General features: G+C 43.4%; 1 protein-coding gene across 11 annotated transcripts in view; it reads right to left on the bottom strand.

Annotated features, from left to right (window-relative positions):
• The window catches only part of SEMA6D (semaphorin 6D), a 433313-nt gene that overhangs the window by 25400 nt on the left and 388236 nt on the right, over nt 1-19677 (bottom strand). For all 11 annotated transcript variants that reach the window (XM_053365705.1, XM_053365699.1, XM_053365703.1 and 8 more), the window contains 7 exons: nt 10622-10781; nt 10156-10267; nt 8320-8380; nt 8129-8191; nt 6571-6672; nt 4290-4380; nt 735-854 (listed from right to left, as the gene is read on the bottom strand). In XM_053365705.1, coding sequence (XP_053221680.1) covers nt 735-854; nt 4290-4380; nt 6571-6672; nt 8129-8191; nt 8320-8380; nt 10156-10267; nt 10622-10730 — 658 coding nt within the window. In that variant the 5' untranslated portion in view covers nt 10731-10781. The remainder of the gene's footprint in view (nt 1-734; nt 855-4289; nt 4381-6570; nt 6673-8128; nt 8192-8319; nt 8381-10155; nt 10268-10621; nt 10782-19677) is intronic.

The following is a 19677-nucleotide window of genomic DNA, read 5'->3' as shown; positions in this document are numbered from 1 at the left end:
CAAATTTTGATATAACTAATGCAGAGCAATCTTATACATGGCTACTCAGAAGTAAGGCCCACTGAAATCAATGGTACTTTCCCCTAGGATTGGAGTCTTAAGGGGCTAAATAAGTTATTCCCAGACTGCGTACTGGGACACAGATTAGAGGATTTACCACTATGCCTATTTTAGATTCACTTCAGTTAAATGCTATGTTTGAACCTGCACAAACTGTGTGTAGTTTTAGCTATGGTTTGTTTGAAGCAAGACAACTTCAAACCATAGTTTACAAAGCAAAGTTTGTGCTTCAACCCATTGAAGTTATCATTAACCATGGTATAGGTGGTTTGGATGCAGTGCGGAATTGTGGGTGATTGAAATCTGCAGTGAAAGCTTCTGATTTCCGCATGGCTGTGTCAGAAGAGGGAGGGAACAAGGAGCATGGTCCCAAGGCTTGTGCATGTAACCATAAACCATGGTTAGGTCCAGACAAATCAGTGAAAAAAGTCAAACAAGTATACTCTTACGCGTGTACCTCCAATTTTTATTTTTAAATGTGCCTCAGTCCTCAAAGAGTGAGCTAAAGATTTGAACACTGAGAAAGTCTAGTCATCAGCAAAAAGAGTGATTGCTTTGTAATTACTGGGTTAAACGAAATGGAGAATATCACCACTCCACAATGCACACAATCTCCAGCTAGGGGCCTACAAAGACATTACAAGCTGCAATTATTAGTATTTCACTATAAGTACCTTTAATCCACTTGGAGTCATATTTTATTGTTCTCAATGCCGACCCGTCCCCCATGCTTCGGTAAATTACCGCATCACTTGCCAGAAAATCTGCAACCGTTGCAGAATAGAGTTTGCCATCTGAAACAATAGAACCAATGAGGCATTTAGTATCCGTTTTAATTCTGAGTAACCTCTTATCATTTTCATATTCTTTGGGCCACGGGGGTTATGCACACACCAGAGGCTGGAACAATCCAGCTCCCTCTTGGGTGGTCAGGCTCTGAAAGTTGGCATCCCTTCATTGCAACGGTTTCACAGACATGGAACCCATCTGTTTGGACTGCATGATGCAAGCTCCCCCAAACTGGTGTCCACCATATGTTCTGGTTTATGTAAGAGTGCACAAACAAGACCCAAAATATGAAAACGGTACTGTATTGAACTCTTAATGTATATATTTTTAAAAAATACTACACTGAAACAACAGAGGATGAAAAATATATTAGAAGACAAAGCACTGGTTGAAAGTCCATTTCAACTAATTAGTCCTTTTCCATCCTGTCCGTTTAAATCTGGTATCCTCGGGATTGCCGTATTTTTCGCTCTATAAGATGCACCAGACTCAGACGCACCTAGTTTTTGGAGGAGGAAAACAAGCGGGGGGAAATTCTGAATCACAGAAGCCAGAACAGCAAGAGGGATGTGGCTTCTGGGATAGCCGTGCGATGCCTTTTCAGGGCAGTGGGATGAAGGCTCCCCCTGCCCTCAAGATGCTTCGCACAGCGAAGCCAGTTCAGCAAGAGGGATCTCTGTGCAGCAACCCTGCTTGCTGTCCTGGCTTATGGCTTAGCCATGCAGCCTCTCCCTCTCCCCAAGAGCCACGCTCCCTTTAAAGAGCACACAGAGCGTGTGTAGGGCAGCCCTTCTCCCTCCTCGGGGAAAAGCCCCCAAGAGCCGCACATACGCTCCATGTGGCTCTTTAAAGGGAGCGCTGAGCAGAGCCTCCTGGAAAATCAGATTATTAAAGTATTGAAGCCTGGTGCCTCCAGCCCAAAGCCCAAGAAGCTTCTGCCCAGCTTAGGGAGGGAGGGGCGATGCTCCGACAGGGAGAGAGGCTCGATGCTCACACATGTGACATTGCCCTCACAAACAGGTGCCTCTGGCCCTAACCGTTCCCCCATGAAAAGTTTCAACACATGCCACTGATTCAGAAGCATACTAGCTCCAACACTGTGGGTAGAATTAAGCCATTGCAGCTAGTATCTATCAGTTCCAGGCAGCATAGCTGATGGTCGGGGGTAATGGGAGCTGTGGTCCAACTGTATCTGGAGGGCACCAGGTTGGGGCTATTGGTTAGAGGGGGTACTTGGAATGGGCTTCTCAAAAGATCAACTGGCAAAAGTGCTTTGCTTTCAAAAAGGAACATGGTAATATTCACACAAAACACATATGGAAACTCTTTTTGCTTAACTGACCATTGGCCATGCTGGCTGAGGCTGATGGGAAAGGCAAGTCGAGCAACATCTGGTGGGACTTCCCTGGGTCAAATTAGTCAAATGAAACCTTACGTCCAATCTTATGATAATTTTATTGAAAAACAGTGCATTTAAAATGTACTGGTGTCATAAAGTACAGGAAAATGTAAATCCACACATTTTATTAGGTATGTTATAATGGATCCTTGTATAATTATATAGAGACTTTATGCAGATCAAGAAAACAATATATATTATAAGCTTCCATTAACATACTTTTCATTACTTCACTTTCGCGCTCTTGGATTAATATTGCCTATTGTTTATATGTGAAATAATAAACAACATCTCATGACCAATGAAGAAAGGTGCCTTCGATTAAAATAGATTTTTCTCTCTCTTTCTCCGTGGACTGACTGACAGACAGACAGGCAGAAAGAATGCAGCAACATAGAAAAAAGCTACAGAGGGCAACCACCATCTTAGAAGAAGCATTCTCTCCTGTGCGAAAAAGGTATGCATCTTTTAAGATAATGCCTACTGCATCATTTAGCCAAGCCTAGGGACACAGGTGGTGCTGTGGATTAAACCACTGAGCCTAGGACTTGCCGATCAGAAGGTCGGCGGTTCGAATCCCCGCGATGGGGTGAGCTCCCATTGTTCAGTCCCTGCTCCTGCCAACCTAGCAGTTCGAAAGCACGTCAAAGTGCAAGTAGATAAATAGGTATCACTCCCGCGGGAAGGTAAACGGCATTTCTGTGCGCTGCTTTGGTTTTGCCAGCAGCGGCTCAGTCGTGTTTGCCACATGACCCGGAAAAACTGTCTGTGGACAAACGCTGGCTTCCTCGGTCAGTAAAGCGAGATGAACGCCACAACCCCAGAGTTGTCTGCGACTGGACTTAACTGTCAGGGGTCCCTTTACCTTTAAGCATGCACAACTGTAGCATCCTCACAACGTAACAATGATTGATTGATTGATTGATTGATAGATAGATAGATAGATAAATAAATAAATAAATGTATATGTGCTTCATCTAAAAACCAAGGGTTGTCTCCAATTTAGCACCAAGTCAAGGTCACTCAGTGGCATACTTCTGCTGGCGAAATGTTTTGCTGTTGTGCAAGAAAATGTCTAAGCAGGTTTGCTGGCAACTTTGTTGCACAACAGACTGCGCAGTGAGTTTTTGCTGGTGCAATTTTCCCAAAATGAAAACTCGCCTGTCTGTCCGCTCAAGATCCCTTGCGCTAGAGGATGGAGAATGTTGGATGCAACCCAAGGAATCAGAGCAACCCAGTCCACCAGCCCCTGGGAATTCCAGAGCTAGAACATACAGTGGTACCTCGGGTTAAGAACTTAATTCATTCTGGAGGTCCGTTCTTAGCCTGAAACTGTTCTTAACCTGAAGCACCACTTAGCTAATGGGGCCTCCCACTGCCGCCACACGATTTCTGTTCTCATCCTGAAGCAAAGTTCTTAACCCAAGGTACTATTTCTGGGTTAGCGGAGTCTGTAACCTGAAGCATCTGAAACCTGAAGCATCTGTAACCTGAGGCACCACTGTGCTCAACAGATGACTGCCCAGCCTCTACTTGAAGACAAACACTATGGAGAACCTCTACCACTCCTTTTCTAATTAGAAATGCCATCCCCCGCCCCTCCACAAGTGTGCAAATCTGTGCAGAATTAATTGATTCATGAATCAATTAACAGTGCAGTTCTACTCAGACATATGCTTCATTTAAGCTATAGGATTGCAGTGTAAGATTTCTTCAGTCAAATGGAAGTGTGAGCAGGATTCTGTCCTCCACCCCCAACATAACTTAATTAAAAGTTGATGGAACCACCAGAGCTCCAGAAAAAGAAACTACTTTGGGGCCAGAACTGTTCCAGGACAGGGGTGTGTGTCATTTAGTCATCTCAACGTAAACCAGTTGACAATGTGATTACTAATTCCCCCAAAAGATGCATTAGACTTTAAAGAAAAAATCCTCTGCAGAGGCACATTGATGTGATACAGTTTCTTTAAAATCTCCAGTCCTCTCCGCATCACTCTCTGTATCATTTTTCACCAGGATTCATGAGAGAAAATGTTCTTACCAGCAAAGAGGGCGACGTTGGTTTGCCTGGCGTCGAACGGGCACCTGGCTAAGCCGCTGAATTCTTCTCCATCGTACTCCAAGGTATTCAGCTGTGGAAGAAAAATAAATTATTTGGCGGTGTCACATCAAGCTCTGCAGGAAGCGTGGTTTTTTTTTGGGGGGGGGGGACAATGCTGCTTTGCATACACCATCATTCACTCTGTCAGACTTGATCTAATCTTCCATTTAATGCTTAAGAACCGGTCCTCAAGGAGCTGTGCAAAGGACGATAGCTTTGACATCCACAAGGCTATGCGTCATGATGTCTATATGTGACCTCCAGGTTCAGGGAGGCAGAATGCCACTAAATTATCAGTGCTGGGGGACAACAGCGGGAGAAAATTTCATTCAGTCCACATTTTTAAGCAAACTAACCTAATTCACATCTTCCCCTCCAAATATATGGTACTGGAACGTAATAATCATTGGAATTTTGCATCCCTCCAAATTTTGTGATACAGGGTTCTTTCCGATGCTACTCAGAGCAAACCCATTGAAATTAATGAACCTAAATTAGTATGACCGTTAACTTCAATGGGTCTACTCTGAGGAGGACTAGCACTGGATCAACCCCCAGTTCTCAGCTCGACACCAAATGAAGACCACGTTTATATTGCTACAGTCAATGGCCAGCACTAAGGAAACAAAATAGGAAGCACGTAACACACATTAACTGAATGTGTATAGCAGAGTAAAAGAGAATAAAATTAGGTAAGGCAGACAAAAAGCAACACAGAGTAAAATAAAATGGGTATCATAATCCTCTCATCAACTCCAAGTGTCTGGGATCAGTTCCTGGCTGTCTGCCGCAACACAGCCTTTGGTCGAATTGGAATGCAAGTTGATTTGAAAGGACATAAAATGCATCTGATCATCCTAGAAAATTTGATAAAGATTTTTACACTAGTCACACTAAAAGGAGCAGTACAGGAGATCGGAGGGTTTAGATCCCACCTTTCAAGCAAACGATTCTCAAATGCAGATCACAACAGGCTGCAATGACACAAAACGTAAATCCTCACCTCAGGAGCCCTCAGTCCTCAGACATGGTGCCAGAGGTCAGAACAGCTTTCTCGCCATTGGTTCTGCAACCGGCATGGAGCAGAGCTTTCTGCAGTGATGAGCCACTAGTCATGGCTAAAAAAACAACTGCCAGCCCTGCTTGCTGATGTGCTCCCTGGTTCACGTTACAGTGGTGCCCCGCAAGACGAATGCCTCGCTAAACGAAAAGCCCGCAAGACGAAAGGGTTTTCTGACTTTTAGCGGCTTCGCAAGACGAATTTCCCTATGGGCTTGCTTCGCAAGACGAAAGCCCATAGGGAAATCTCCGGGGACAGCGGGGAAGCGCAGCGCGCCTTCTCCTCTGTTCCCGGACCTGTCTTGAAGACTTGCGGTGGGAGGAAGGTTTTCCTCCCCACCGCCAACATTCAGAAGGCTGTTCTGAATGTTGGCGGTGGGGAGGAAAAACCCTCCTCCCACCGCAAGCCCTGGAAACAGAGGAGAAGCGCTGCGCGCCTTCCCCTCTGTTCCCGGACCTGTCCTGAAGGCTTGCGGTGGGAGGAGGGCTTTCCTCCCCACCGCCAACATTCAGAAGGCTGTTCTGAAGGCTGGCGGTGGGGAGAAAAGTCCTTCTTCCCCCCACCAGCCTTCAGAAGAGGTCCGGGGACAGACTGTCCCTGGACCTGGTCTGAAGGCGGTCTCCATAGGAACGCATTAATTGATTTTCAATGCATTCCTATGGGAAACCGTGCTTCGCAAGACGAAAAACTCGCAAGAAGAAAAAACTTGCGGAACAAATTAATTTCGTCTTGCGAGGCACCACTGTACGTCCAGCCAGATGAGCAGGGCTTTGGCTGAGGATCGCTCATAAAAGTGAACCAGTGTGGCTAGAATGCTAGATTAGGGCCTGGGAGAACAAGGTTCAATTCCTCACTTAGCTATGAAGCTCAGTGGGTGAACAGAGATAGCCTAACAGATGCTGATGGACTCCAACTCTCATCAACCCCAGCTGGTTTCGGACTACAACTCCCATCATCCCTGGTTATGGACCATGCTAGCTGGGGTTGATCAGGTACACTGGTTAAATCTGGGCCGGTTCCTATCAAGTCAGCCTCATATATCTCACAAGAGGGAAGAGTACCATGAACATCACCCTCATCTCCTTGGAGGCAATGATGAGGAAGATAACCAAAACAGCAACACGTAGAGAAGCTTCTGTGTTACTGTGCTGAGGTCCTTACCCTAAGGTAGCGGCACATGGGGTTAAAAGCATTGGTTCCACAGACAAATACCATCTCATCATTCCTGGGGACAAAGACTTTAATAAAATTATGGCATTCGTCCTGGAAAAGAAGGAGAGAGACTGGTTTACGTTACCATTTACTCACAAATACGGTTTGTTTATTAGAGAAGTAGAACGTCAAGATGACAAATTTTGAATGACACAAGAACAAAACTAAAAGAGATAAAAATTCAAAAGATCCTGACATTTATATTGCAACATCCCTGTTTCTGGTGTGATTTATTATGAATACACGCACACACACACACACACACACACACACACATTTTATATACCACTTAATCAGAAAAACCTGTAAGCCGTTTACATAAAAATATAAAGTAGCTGTCGCTTTGACAACAAGTACAACATAATAAAAGTGAATGAATCATGATAAAATCAACAGTTTTGAAACAAAGATGCACAATAAAATTACATGTCTAGGTAGGTTTGCATAAGCAAAAGAGATTTTAGGAGATGTCATAAACAGTACAGTTTATGCCTGATATCAATTGGCAGGGAGTTCCAAAGTGAAAGCACTGCCATACTAAAATATTTGATTTCTTGCACATTGGCTGACACTTGTCAAAATGCCAGTTCTATATATGAAGGGGTTGAGTGAGCACATAGGAAAAGGCCTTCAAGAAAACTGAGCCGAAACTGTTAAGGGGTTCATATATTAACAGTAACACCTCGAATTGTAACCTGTTAGAACTTGGACTTCTAACAGATCAGCAGGCTGTGTGCAGATCTTTGAGCACAGCGCTGGCGAAATCTCACTCCTGCCAGGAATCATGCTGCAATAACTGCAGTTTCTGTACCGAGCGTAAGAGAAGTTGCACATGGTGTGTATTGCAGTAATCCAGTCTTGGGAGCTGGTTATGCCTGGAGTACTGAGGAAAAAGCTAGTATGGACCAGGAGCAGACACAGTTATCATATCAGCTGAAGCAGACAACAGATGCTCCTATATACTGAGGCCACCTGAGCATTCAGGGGCAGTTGCATAAAATGCAAATTCTTGTAGAATCCAAGTCCCATCTCCACAATACATTTAAAGCAGTATCATATCACCTGAAACAGCCAAAGAATCCTAGGAACTGTATGTATGTATTTTTTATGCACTAATACGGCTTGATTGTAAGGGGAAAAAACCCAGTGCCGTTGTTTGTGTGGGTGCAAAGAGTTGTTAGGAAACCTCTACTCTCCTCACAGAGCTGCGGTTCCCAAAGTGGTTTAACACAATCAATCCCTCTTTCCAGGGGTCTCTGGGAATTGTAGTTCTGTGAGGGGAATAAGCACCGTTAAAAAACTACAGTTCCCGGGATTCTTTGGGGGCAGCAATGACAGTTTAAAAATGACGTGATACTGCTTTGAACATACTATTCAGATGGGACCTCATTCATTATCAGTTGTACATTGGCTTCAAGCCCAACTTTTAAAAACATAAACAAGGATTTAAATATTTTTCTGCTTAAAAAAAAAGGCGTGTATGGGGGAGGGGAGGGACAAAACGTACTTTGTGTTTTCCCTTCATGGCGCAGTTCTCTCTGTCCTGTTGCCTTGACCGCCATGTTAATTTCTGTTCCAATAAAATGAAGAAACGAAAATAAGAACATTATAATGTTTAATGTAGAAATATTATTCTTGTTTCTTTTTTAAAACAACAACAACAACAACAACCCCCAAATTAGGCTGTTTTTCCAATACCTTGCTTGGAGCAACTTCTCCCTTTGGAATGTCGTTCAAGTTCACAGTGTAAACTTGATCCCTGTAAGAGCAGAGGGAAAAGCAGGAATAAGACACCATCAAACCCCCTCAACTCACTGAGAATGAACATCCAAATAGGAAACGAACATTTACTCTCAACACACCAGGTCTGAGAGCGTTTATGAAGGACGACACACATGAAATGGACTTTATATTGATGTAAGTTACAGAGGTCAGCTGTGAGAATGGACTAACATCAAGAGAAGGATGAAGAGGAGATTAAAGAAGAATGAAGTAATTCTTCATCAGGAAGCAATGAACATATGTTTGCAACAGGAGTGGGAAACCTATTTTTTTAAAAAGAAATTGTATTAAATTTAAATAATTTGGACCGATTTGTATTAATTTGGAAAACCAATAAATAATAATATTTATATAAAAGAGAATGAATATCCAAATAGCACCCTCCTCGTTCTGTGAAATGGGGATACTGTGCCACCAGCATTATGAAGGAGGACTTCGTAATGGCACCAAAGCTCACTTACCGGGGTGACTATCTTGCAGAAGGACCCTCTCTGCTATGCCACAGAGAAGGCCCATAGTGAAGAATAAGTGCAGAACAACAGTCACACATTTATTTTAAAGTCAAATAGTTTTCTCAAAGTTACAAAGAATCGAGTTATATACTAGTTAAATTTTTAAAAATCCAGTTATCCCAGGGCACCAATTGGGCAGAATAGCAGAAGGCAAGTCTGCATTTACTACTGATGAAGCAATTGCGTAAACTACTGTCAACTGGGTAAAATAATGTCTGTATGAGCTTGCTTGCTTTTCTATAAGTTAATGGGACAGAGAACAAAAATGGGGAAAAACGAAAACAAACAATTCAGATAGCGGCCAGGAATACTCCTCAAAGGAGTTTGATCCTACAACTCCCTCTCCCTGCAGCTGCAGTTCTGGAACAGATCCATAAAACCTCCACACCATATAGCTGGGTCATACTACACTGGGAGGAGAAGCATTTGGGTATCAACTAGGGGTGGAAGAATATGTCAATTTGGCTTCTGTCAGTTTCTCATTTCATTACAGTACTCCACATTTGTGCCGTGATTCGTGCAGTGATTTGCCACTTTTCAAAAAATACATTTTTTGAAAAATTGTCAGCATTTTAGTGCTAATTTCCCCGAATAAACACAATTTCTGACCATTTTTCAAGCCATTAAATAATGCACTTTAGCATGTTATTTTCAACCAATACATACATTTTTATGCATGCTTTACCATAATATAAGGGGTTTGGGGACACATTATTTGCATCTCTATAAATTTGAAAAAGTGCACATTTTGGAGGCATTCCGGTTCGTTTATTGTTTCAGAAAGTGAGAATTAGGCAAGTTCCCCTTTAATTGCCAACTTAATTGCATTTCTCCTCCTTCCCTAGTACAAAGGACACCTGCTCAAGGGAGGCAGTTGGCAGTGCCAGGGACTGATACACTCGCACATACCTGGTTTCCAGTCTAGAAATGTGTATCTCATACATGCATTACCATTTAACCCTATTGGGCTTCTTGGGGGTATCTGTATGAACCCTGTTCAAACGAGGTGGCTGAATTAGATGGTCTGATCTAGCAGGGCTTCTCTTCTGTAATATATTGCGTCCCTCTCCCTCTGTGCATTCATTTCCCCCTTCCAATTCTATTTCCCGATCCCATTCTCTACAGATTACTTTTAAACAAGGTGCACAGATTAAATGCAAAACCAACCAGGGCAGGGGTGGGTAGGAGGGAGGGAGGGAGAGAGAATTTTAATTTAATCAACTGACTGCGGGAAAATTACCTGCCAGCAATATAAAGTGTGTCTCGAATTTTCAACATCAGTTGAAAGTCCAGCCTATGCTGGGATTCATTGCCTGAAGGGCGTCCTTTAAATACTGGATATTGCCTTGAATCTGCAAGTAAAAATGGGTTACGCCATCACTCAGGATTATAGAGCTAAAGAATCAATAGACAACATTGATTAGCTGTATATACTGGGAGCAGAAGGCTTAAACTAAATTCCTTGCATAATGCGCTGAATATAAATGAATAAATGGCAGGAACTCTGCAAACACGCTTTAAAACAAACAAACTTGAACTTACTGCACACTTTTGAATGCTATTATTATTGTTATTATTATTATTATTATTAATAATGATGGAATTGCCTAATAAGTGAAAAGCCAAGTCAATCTCAGAAGGAACAACTGCTTTCCCTCAACAACAACAAAAAATAAATGGCAAGTTTGTTCCCGCCGGTTACTCACAGTGGTAGTCGACAACATTAATAGGGTCGTCGTCTTCTGGGAAGCTGACGGCAGCACTTCGGGAGGCGGTCAATAGCATCACGCAAGCAGAAAGCAGAAAGAGCCTCATGACTGGTGTGTATGGAGGGTGTAGAATGAGCCACTTGGTAATACTATTTACCTGCAGGGTTTAAAAAAACAAAAAAACCCTCTCAAAATAACAATAAAACACACAGAGGGAGGTTGATTCTACTTCAATGCCCTGAGCCAATGAGCGACTCCTTAATTCACACTTTATGCTAGTGAAGATTGTGTAAATTATGTTGCATGAAAGGTCTCTTTGTGTTTGTCGACAGAAAAACTGCTATGTGACAGCCCTGATTAAAACTTTTCTGCGACATATTGACATTTGCTAATTTTTGAGCTAAATTTACAAGTGGGTTTCTTTTCTGGAGGGAGCTGACGAATGTCACCCCGGCTGAATCACAAGGATTGCAAACAGAACATGCAGCCTTGCTGACTTGGCAGGAAGATTGTTAACGTTGGGATTAGAATATTAATTAAACTGCAATCTCTTTCCCTTCTCCAACTAATTGCCACATGGTACCCAATAAAGCCTTTGCCTGTAAGTTAACCAAAGCTCCTTTACAAAATTCAAGGCACATCCAAATCCATGTAAACTCCAAGCCAAGTTTTTATTTTTACCTGGGGGGGGGGTGGTGATTCTCTGTAAGAGTATTTTCTTGTTCCAAATTATCATTTGAATACTTAATATCCCAGGTCGCCTAACAAAACTGAGCTAGATGACCAAACTTGTGCGTTTCACAAATCAACCACCTCAGTTTATGCTAAAGCTGCAACAATTGTTGTTTTGCCCCACAAAACTTAAGGAATATAGGAAGCCGCCATAAAACAGGTCAGATTATGCAACTTGCTAGACCAATACTGTCTGCTCTGACCAGCAGAGGCTGTCCAGGCTCTGAGACTGAAATCTTTCCCATTATCTGCTACCAGATCCTTTTAGGGTACATCATTTTGGAGGAGAAGAGGCCTGTTGCTATTAGTAACTGGCAGCAATTGATGCTATTGTGCATTTTTAATGGATTGCATTTTTATGGATTTTATGGATTCTTATCTACCTGTTGTGACTTTTGGCCTATGCAAAGGGCAGTATATAAATCATCTAGATAAATAACTAGAAAGGGCATGGATTGAACCTGGAACATTAGGAACACAGAAAGCTGCCCTGTACAGAACTGGACAATTGGTCCATGTAATAATAATGATGATGACAAATTATTATATGCCACCCAACTGACAGGGCGGCTCCAGCCACTTTGGGTGGCTTCCAACAAATTAAAACATCAAACCCAGTAAAAGATTAAAACTTTCCTATAGGGGGCCTTCAGATGTCTTCTAAAATAGTTCTTTGTTTCCTTGATATCTGATGGGAGGGCGTTCCACAGGGCGGGCGCCACCACCAAGAAGGCCCTCTACCTGGTTCCCTATAGCTTTACTTCTGAGGAAACCTCCAGAAAGCCCTTGGAGATGGATCTCAGGGCTGAACGATGGGGAAGGAAATGGCTTTGGCCCAGGTATACAGGGCCAAAGCCGCTTAGGGCTTTAAAGGTCAGCACCAACATTTTGAATTGTGCTCGGAAATGTACTGGGAACCAACGCAGATCAATGTTACATGGTCCCGGCAGCTGTTCCCAGTCACCAGTCTTGCAGCCACATTCTGGATTAGTTGTACTTTCTGGGTCACCTTCAAAGGTAGCCCCACACAAAACAGGGCTAGTTCAGTATTGACTGGCAGTGGCTTTCCAGGGTATGAGCCATAAGGCCTCCTTGAAAGGTCTGAGGATTTTACCGAGGGAATAGTGGGGGAAATGTTCTGCTAGGCAACCTGGTTTCAAGCTGTTTAGGGCTTTTTATGTGATAAAACCTTGATTGCAGCTCAGTACCTAACAGGCAGGCAAGTGCAGATCTTTCACCACGGGTGTAATACGTGTATAGCCTTGAGCATGCTAGCTGCTTCCTTCTGCACTGGCTACAGCTTATTAAACAAGTGCAGCCCTATACACAGTATATTACAGTAGTGTTACCATGGGGCTACCAATGCATGAACCAAAGTAGCCTGATTGTTCCTATCTAGGAATGGGCATCAAAACCCAAAACTGGTGGTGGTTGCTCCCTGCCACCAAGGCCACTTGGGCCTCCAGTGGCAGAGCTGACTCCAGGCACACTGTGTACCTGCTCCATCACGGGGTACGCAACCCCATCCAAAACTGGCAATACCTAGATCCAGAGATCCCCCACCCTCAGGGTCTCTGTCTTGCTAGGATTGTCTCAGTTAATTAGCCCTCATTCAGCCAGTCTTCAGAGATCATCATCACCATTTTTAATTTGTATACCGCCTTTCTATCTTACAATACTCAAGGTGGTTTACATGCTGAAGAAACAAAAAATGTACATCTTGTAACAATCTAATGCAATATTTATTTATTTATTTATTTACGGCTATTAGCCCATAAAATATGTACAAACATAAAAACACAGAGACATAAAAACCGATATATCCGACAACAGAAGGTGAACACCACGATGCAAGGGTGGGTCATTGAGCAGAGCCGAATGACAGCTTGGGGCCAGGAGAGCTCCAAGGGACGGTTCACAGAAAAAGAAAAACTGAAGACGAGATCTGACATGCACTCTCATCATAACAGTCTGATTAGTTTTGGTGTTTTTGTTGTTTTTTGGTGGTTTTTGTGTGTGAGATAACCGCATTCAGGAATCTCGCCACCTGCAGAGTTACAGAAGGATCTGTATCCTGCAAAAGCAGTGCGGCGTGTAACTCAACAGGCCTGCCAACCAAGCGCAGTAAAGCAGGACCCAGGAATTTAGTCCTGGCTATGCTATGTAGGGGACAGTTGAACATTATATGTGGAAGAGATTCAACAGTTTTCCCGTCACACACGCATAGCGGAGACACCAAACCCTTGGAAAATCTGTGGCTCAGCAGGTTTGATGGAAAGACATTGAACCTTGCACGAATAAATTCGAGTCGATGTGAATCTAATGCAATACAAAAATGTGATAATAAAACATAACTTTAAAATAGGCAACTTCCATCAAAAAAGTAACATTCAACAATCATTAGAATAGTATAAAATAATAATATCAACATATAAAAGTTAAACAGAAATCCACTCAACAGTTACAATAACATCTAAACTATAATCAATAAAACAACGGCAAGCCACAGTACATAAAAAAATACAATACACATTGAGAAGCAGAGGGTAGAGCAAGGCAGGTGGAAGGAGGGCTTGCCTGATGGGAGTCTCTCCCCTCAATTGGAAGGGATTGCAATTGGAGTTCAGCAACATCTGGAAAGCTACTGGTTCCCTATTCCTGTGTTGGTCCATTTGTGCCTTCAAACCCAGTGTCTAAGCTACTATGTGGGTAGGCAAGGTAAAAGGTAAAGGTAAAGGTACCCCTGCCCGTACGGGCCAGTCTTGCCAGACTCTAGGGTTGTGCGCCCATCTCACTCTATAGGCTGGGGGGCCAGCACTGTCCGCAGACACTTCCGGGTCACGTGGCCAGCGTGACAAGCTGCATCTGGCGAGCCAGCGCAGCACACGGAACGCCGTTTACCTTCCCGCTAGTAAGCGGTCCCTATTTATCTACTTGCACCCGGGGGTGCTTTCGAACTGCTAGGTTGGCAGGCGCTGGGACCGAGCAGTGGGAGCGCACCCCGCCGCGGGGATTCAAACCGCCGACCTTTCGATCGGCAAGTCCTAGGCGCTGAGGCTTTAACCCACAGCGCCACCCGCGTCCCTTTAATGCAAACAGCCTTTAATGAAATTCTTAAGCCCGACTCCTAGATCCCCTGCTCAGTTTTAGCTGAATCACACACCTCTTATAGTCTTCTAAAAATCGTAGCTAAGGAGAGATGGTCTGTGATTTGAGCAGAGGGGAAAAGGGGTCAACATTTGTAAAGCGTACAATTGGAAAACTTTCGTAATCCCCCCCTTTTTTTTTTTTGCCCCAGATGAGCACTGGTTTTACAAGACTATTCACGGGAATGCAGGATGTGATTCTAGACCTGGCTACCATTGCAAGCTTGAGCTCATCCCAGTCCTTAATTGATTTCTGGGCCGGCTTGCTTGAATGAGGTCATTTTGGAATCAGCCCGGATGGGGGTACTACTTGGCAAAGCAAATTGCGAGGGAGTTCTTAGCCATTAAGAGCTGACCCGAAAAAGATGCATTTCTAACTGTTAATGATGTTTCTGCATCACAGGTCCACCAGTCCAGAACTGATGGGCTGCCCTCTTTGCCAAGATTGATGAGCAGCGGTGGCTAACAGACACTAATGATTCCTGGCATTTTCCCTCTGCTCTTCCCCGTCCCGACAGCCTCCCATGATGAAGCATCTAACATTAAATTGCTAATGAATAAACGTAAACAAACCAGAAGGACTAAGCTGGAAGGAGAAAGAAACAGCGCAACGCAAATGCAGCCAAACACAAGGTATTTTGTAACATGACCGTTTCAGAGCGGGAGGCAGTAAAGCACGTAAGAAGGACTCTGCTGTCCTTCTCTGGGGTGGAGAGACATTTTTGGTCCAAGGGTCACATTTCCTTCCAGGGGCCACAAGCCAGTGATGGATGTGGCCAGAGTCAAAAGTGGGCAGAGCAATTCATGTGGTCTTAGCTTTGCACGTGCAAAATTCCAGTAATGCAAAAACCACACACACACACTTTTCTATCCTCCATGAGGAATGATCACAGTTCAAAGACACATGTCAGTCATGTCAGCAAAACACTCAAGAAGGCTGTGGACCAAGTGTGGGGAGAACCCGGGGAGAAAGAATGGTCCACTAAGAGTCCTGGGGGTTGGACAGATAGGCCTGGAGAGCTTTCCTGTGCATCAGCTGAGGAGCCTCAACAAGCCTCTGGCTTGCGAGGAGACCCTCCTGAGAGCCTGAAGAGGATGTCCTCTTTGTACTCCGAGGAGGGTCTCTGCATGAGCTGCAGGGGCAACAGGACTTCCTCAGCTGACGTGCAGGGCAGTGGCTGTTGCTACTGCTGCGCCACCCCACATGCCAGCTGTTAGGCGGGGAGGCTGAGCACCCTCAGCAAAGCCCCACTGGCCCACCAGCTCATGAGGAGACCCTCTGCAGAGCCCTAAGAGGTCCTCTTTGGGCTCCAGGGTGGGTCTCCGCAGGAACCAGGAGGGCTCTCTAGGGTCCACCCCATTTTATGGAACTTTGCATATGGGCACAGGGGTTCGGAACATGCCCCCCCGGGAATAAATGGAGACTAATCTCTACAGGAAATCTAAACAGGCAACTGCCTACCTGATGAAACTTTGAAGAGCTTTGCTCTGTGGCTAAAACAACCACAACAACCACAACACACTATAAAATTTATATACCACTTGATTTAAAAAACAAAAACAAATCTTGGTGGTTAAAAACCCCCTCAAATAACAACAACAACCTGTCCTTCAACAGAAGATCTTAGGAATTCTTACAGCATTATAGAATACAGCATTAAAAAGTTGAAAGCAAATCACAATCTCAACTAGTGTCGGTCCTAATATGTGTGTGTGTGTGTGTGTGTGTGTGTGTGTGTGTGTGTTTAGTGCCAACAGAGAAACGACTTCCCCCATTTTGCGGGAAACGGACAAAATATTCCATACTCCATTTCACAGCCGCAGCCCTGGATAGTAATATTGATAGACCTCAAAGAGTTGTTCTGAGATTTACTGAGAATAATGTATCACTTGGAAGGACAGCATAAATATCATCCTGGTTGCCTAAAGAGAACAACAAGGCCTTGTGAAATTCTCATCGAGGCAGTTACCTGCATCAGCACAAAACCTGCAGGTCAGTTTCTTTTTGCAAGTGCGCTCAGGGGACAACCGAAGTGCAATCCATACTGAAGGCAGAGGTGTAGGCTGTGCAATGAATCAGGGAGTGGTATTTGTGCAGGCCTGGGCTGTCACCCACCAAACTGCTCTTGATTCACGAGGCACACTATGTACTCTAACACCAGCTATGACGAATGGACTGTCTAGACATGAATTTGCAACCAAATCTAGGAGGTCGCTTAGTATAAGGAGTTAAAAAATACAACAACCACAACCCCACCTCAGTCACCACAGCCCAGGCACCTGAAGTATGGAAGTAATAATAGGACTGCCCTACCTGGCAAGGCTATTGTAAAGGTTACTTGCACAATTTGCACAAAGCGCCTACATGAAACTTTATATTACCATTGTTGAACCTTTTATTTTGACTTCCCAGTATTGGGGGGGGGGGCACACTATGGTCTTGACACTGTTCTGCTTATTAAATGTACTGATGCATTTGAATTTGCATTTATCACTTTTATTGGCTTTAAATTTTGTTCTTCTACATGTATTTTAATAAATCTGTTTTTATATTGTTTTAATTCTACTTTAATTAAAAAGGTAAAGGGACCCCTGACCATTAGGTCCAGTCGTGGCCGACTCTGGGGTTGCGGCGCTCATCTCGCTTTATTGGCCGAGGGAGCCGGCATACAGCTTCCGGGTCATGTGGCCAGCATGACTAAGCCGCTTCTGGTGAACCAGAGCAGCGCACGGAAACGCCGTTTACCTTCCCACCAGAGCGGTACCTATTTATCTACTTGCACTTTGACGTGCTTTTGAACTGCTAGGTGGGCAGGAGCTACTTTAATTACTTTACAGCTATTATCTTTGATATATTTTTTAGCATTCTGTGCTTCATTCACATTTGTTTTAATATTTGTGAGGCGTCTTCTCGGAGAAAGGCGGAATGTAAATGAGTAACACCACCACCAACAAGAACAATTTAAATTATGTTTGTTGACTCTTCTTCTAAGGGTTGTAAATTGCCTCAGGAGTGATATGGAATGTGGTCTATACATTTTTTTAAGAATAAAAATAATAAATTAACAATAAAAGAGGGTATATAAAGGCAGCATGCACTGATTTAGGAAAAAAGAAGGAGCCACACACGGGACATGAATGAAACCCCATTCCTATTGACTCAGAGTTTTTCCCATACCATCTGCCTAGTTATTTACACTTATGCTTTCAAGGGGTTCAGGATAGTTTCCACTACATTATGTGCCTTCAGAATACTCTTTGTGCTAGATACAGAACTTAAGGCATAACTACCTTGTCTCATTGATTTCAATGCATCCTAAGTTCAATTGGTCTAGCCTGGATTCAACCCAATGTGTCCTTGCTACTGTCTTTCTCTGAAGCCAATTAGCCACTTAGGAAAGCAGTGGGCTGTAGTAGTTAGAGTAGAGCTTTCCAAACTATTCATGTTGGTGACACACTTTTTAGACATGCATTATTTCGCGACACAGTAATTCAGTTTTGTATCATTTCGCGACACATTCAGTTTTGTGTCATTTTGCAATGCAGCAATTCAGTTTTGCATTATTTCGCAACACAGTCATTCAGATTTACTAGCAAACCAAAGGTTAAACAAACCCTTTTCTAACCCCGGGAGGAGAGCGGGGAGCTTTTGCGCGACACACCTACAAATTGCAGCCAATGCATAGTTTGGAAAGCTCTGAGTTAGAGAGTTTGACTAGGGCCTGGTTTCAAATACCCACTTAGCCATGAAGCTCACTGGATGATTGATTGTTTATTATTTAATTTCTATACTGCTTAATATTTTTTAAAAAACACACCACTAAGCAGTGTACAGAAAACTGAAGCAACAACAGACCACTTAAACAAAATATTGCAAAAACACACACTTAAAAAATGCTACATTAATACAAAGGTTAATATAAAGGCAATGAACGATTTACGTGTATCCAACTGACATGTGACCTGGAAGTGCATCATAGTGACCTGGAAGTGGTTGGAAAAGGGGTGGGGCCATAATGGGGCATGGCAGGCTTATGCCACTCCACCATCATGTGTGATGACTTGGAACACAACCCCCATGCAAATTGGGGGTTGCCTGTATATATAAATTGATGTCAATTCTTTTTCCTACTGACACACCTTCCCTCTCAGCCTCCAGGTTCAAACCCAAACAATCCCTCAGCTCACCCACAAAAAAAATCTAACACTGAGAAAAGTTCCTGGGAAAAGCAGGCATTGCCTTAGTCTTTCTCACTAGACTTGCTTTTTATGGGCAGGCCCAAAATGGATGGTACTTCTTCTGGCTGCCCAATGCTATTTCCCATTCAACTGCACTCTCCACACTCAGTTCCAGGTACAGCAAGTTTGTTGAGCTTATCAGAGGGTCCTAAGGATGGGAAGAGCGCCTCCCTCCGCTCACAGCTCTTTCTTTTTTTAATAATAATTTTTATTGGTTTTTACAAATATTTTCAAACATAATAACATTTTCATATAACAATATAATAAAATTTTGGCTATATAAGCCTGGAACTTCCCTCTTCCCCGGCTGATGGTTTCCAAACTTATTCTCTATTACTGCATTTTCTTATATTTTTATTACTATTAAATCATAATCTTATATAAATGATTTCTAAGTTGTAATTCTAACCTCACAAAGCTTCTTGTAGCCCTACTAGTGATGTCAGTTGTTTACAGTTGTCTTTCAAATATAACATAAATTTATTCCAGTCTTTCAGGAATGTCTGGTCCTGTTGGTTCCGAATTTTCCCTGTCAATTTCGCCAATTCGGCATAGTCCAGTAATTTCACCTGCCACTCTTCTTTCATTGGTAATCACAGCTCTTTCTTCATCCTCTCCTCCTCCTCCTCCTCCAGCTGCTGTCCAAGGTTTATCTTGTTCCTCTAGTAGCCTCATTTGAGGAGTTGATTTTTCAGCCACAGCTATCTTCCATGGTGTTATTATGACCTTGGGCAGGTCACTGTCTCTCTGCCTAACCAACCACACAGAGCTGCTGTGTGGATAAACTGCAGATGTAAAGAACCAGGTATTCCATTTTGGGGTTTCTTGGGGGAAAGACAGGATATCAACAACAACTACAACAACTGATGGGTTGTGATTTTCCCAGGAATAATTGGGTAATAGGCAGCGTGCTAGACTAAATGGACTTCTCATTTG

The sequence above is a fragment of the Podarcis raffonei genome, chromosome 14 (genome assembly GCF_027172205.1).
Source record: "Podarcis raffonei isolate rPodRaf1 chromosome 14, rPodRaf1.pri, whole genome shotgun sequence".
NCBI lineage: Eukaryota > Metazoa > Chordata > Lepidosauria > Squamata > Lacertidae > Podarcis > Podarcis raffonei.
Note: the sequence above shows the minus strand (reverse complement) of the source record. Positions and strands in the feature narration are given on the sequence as shown.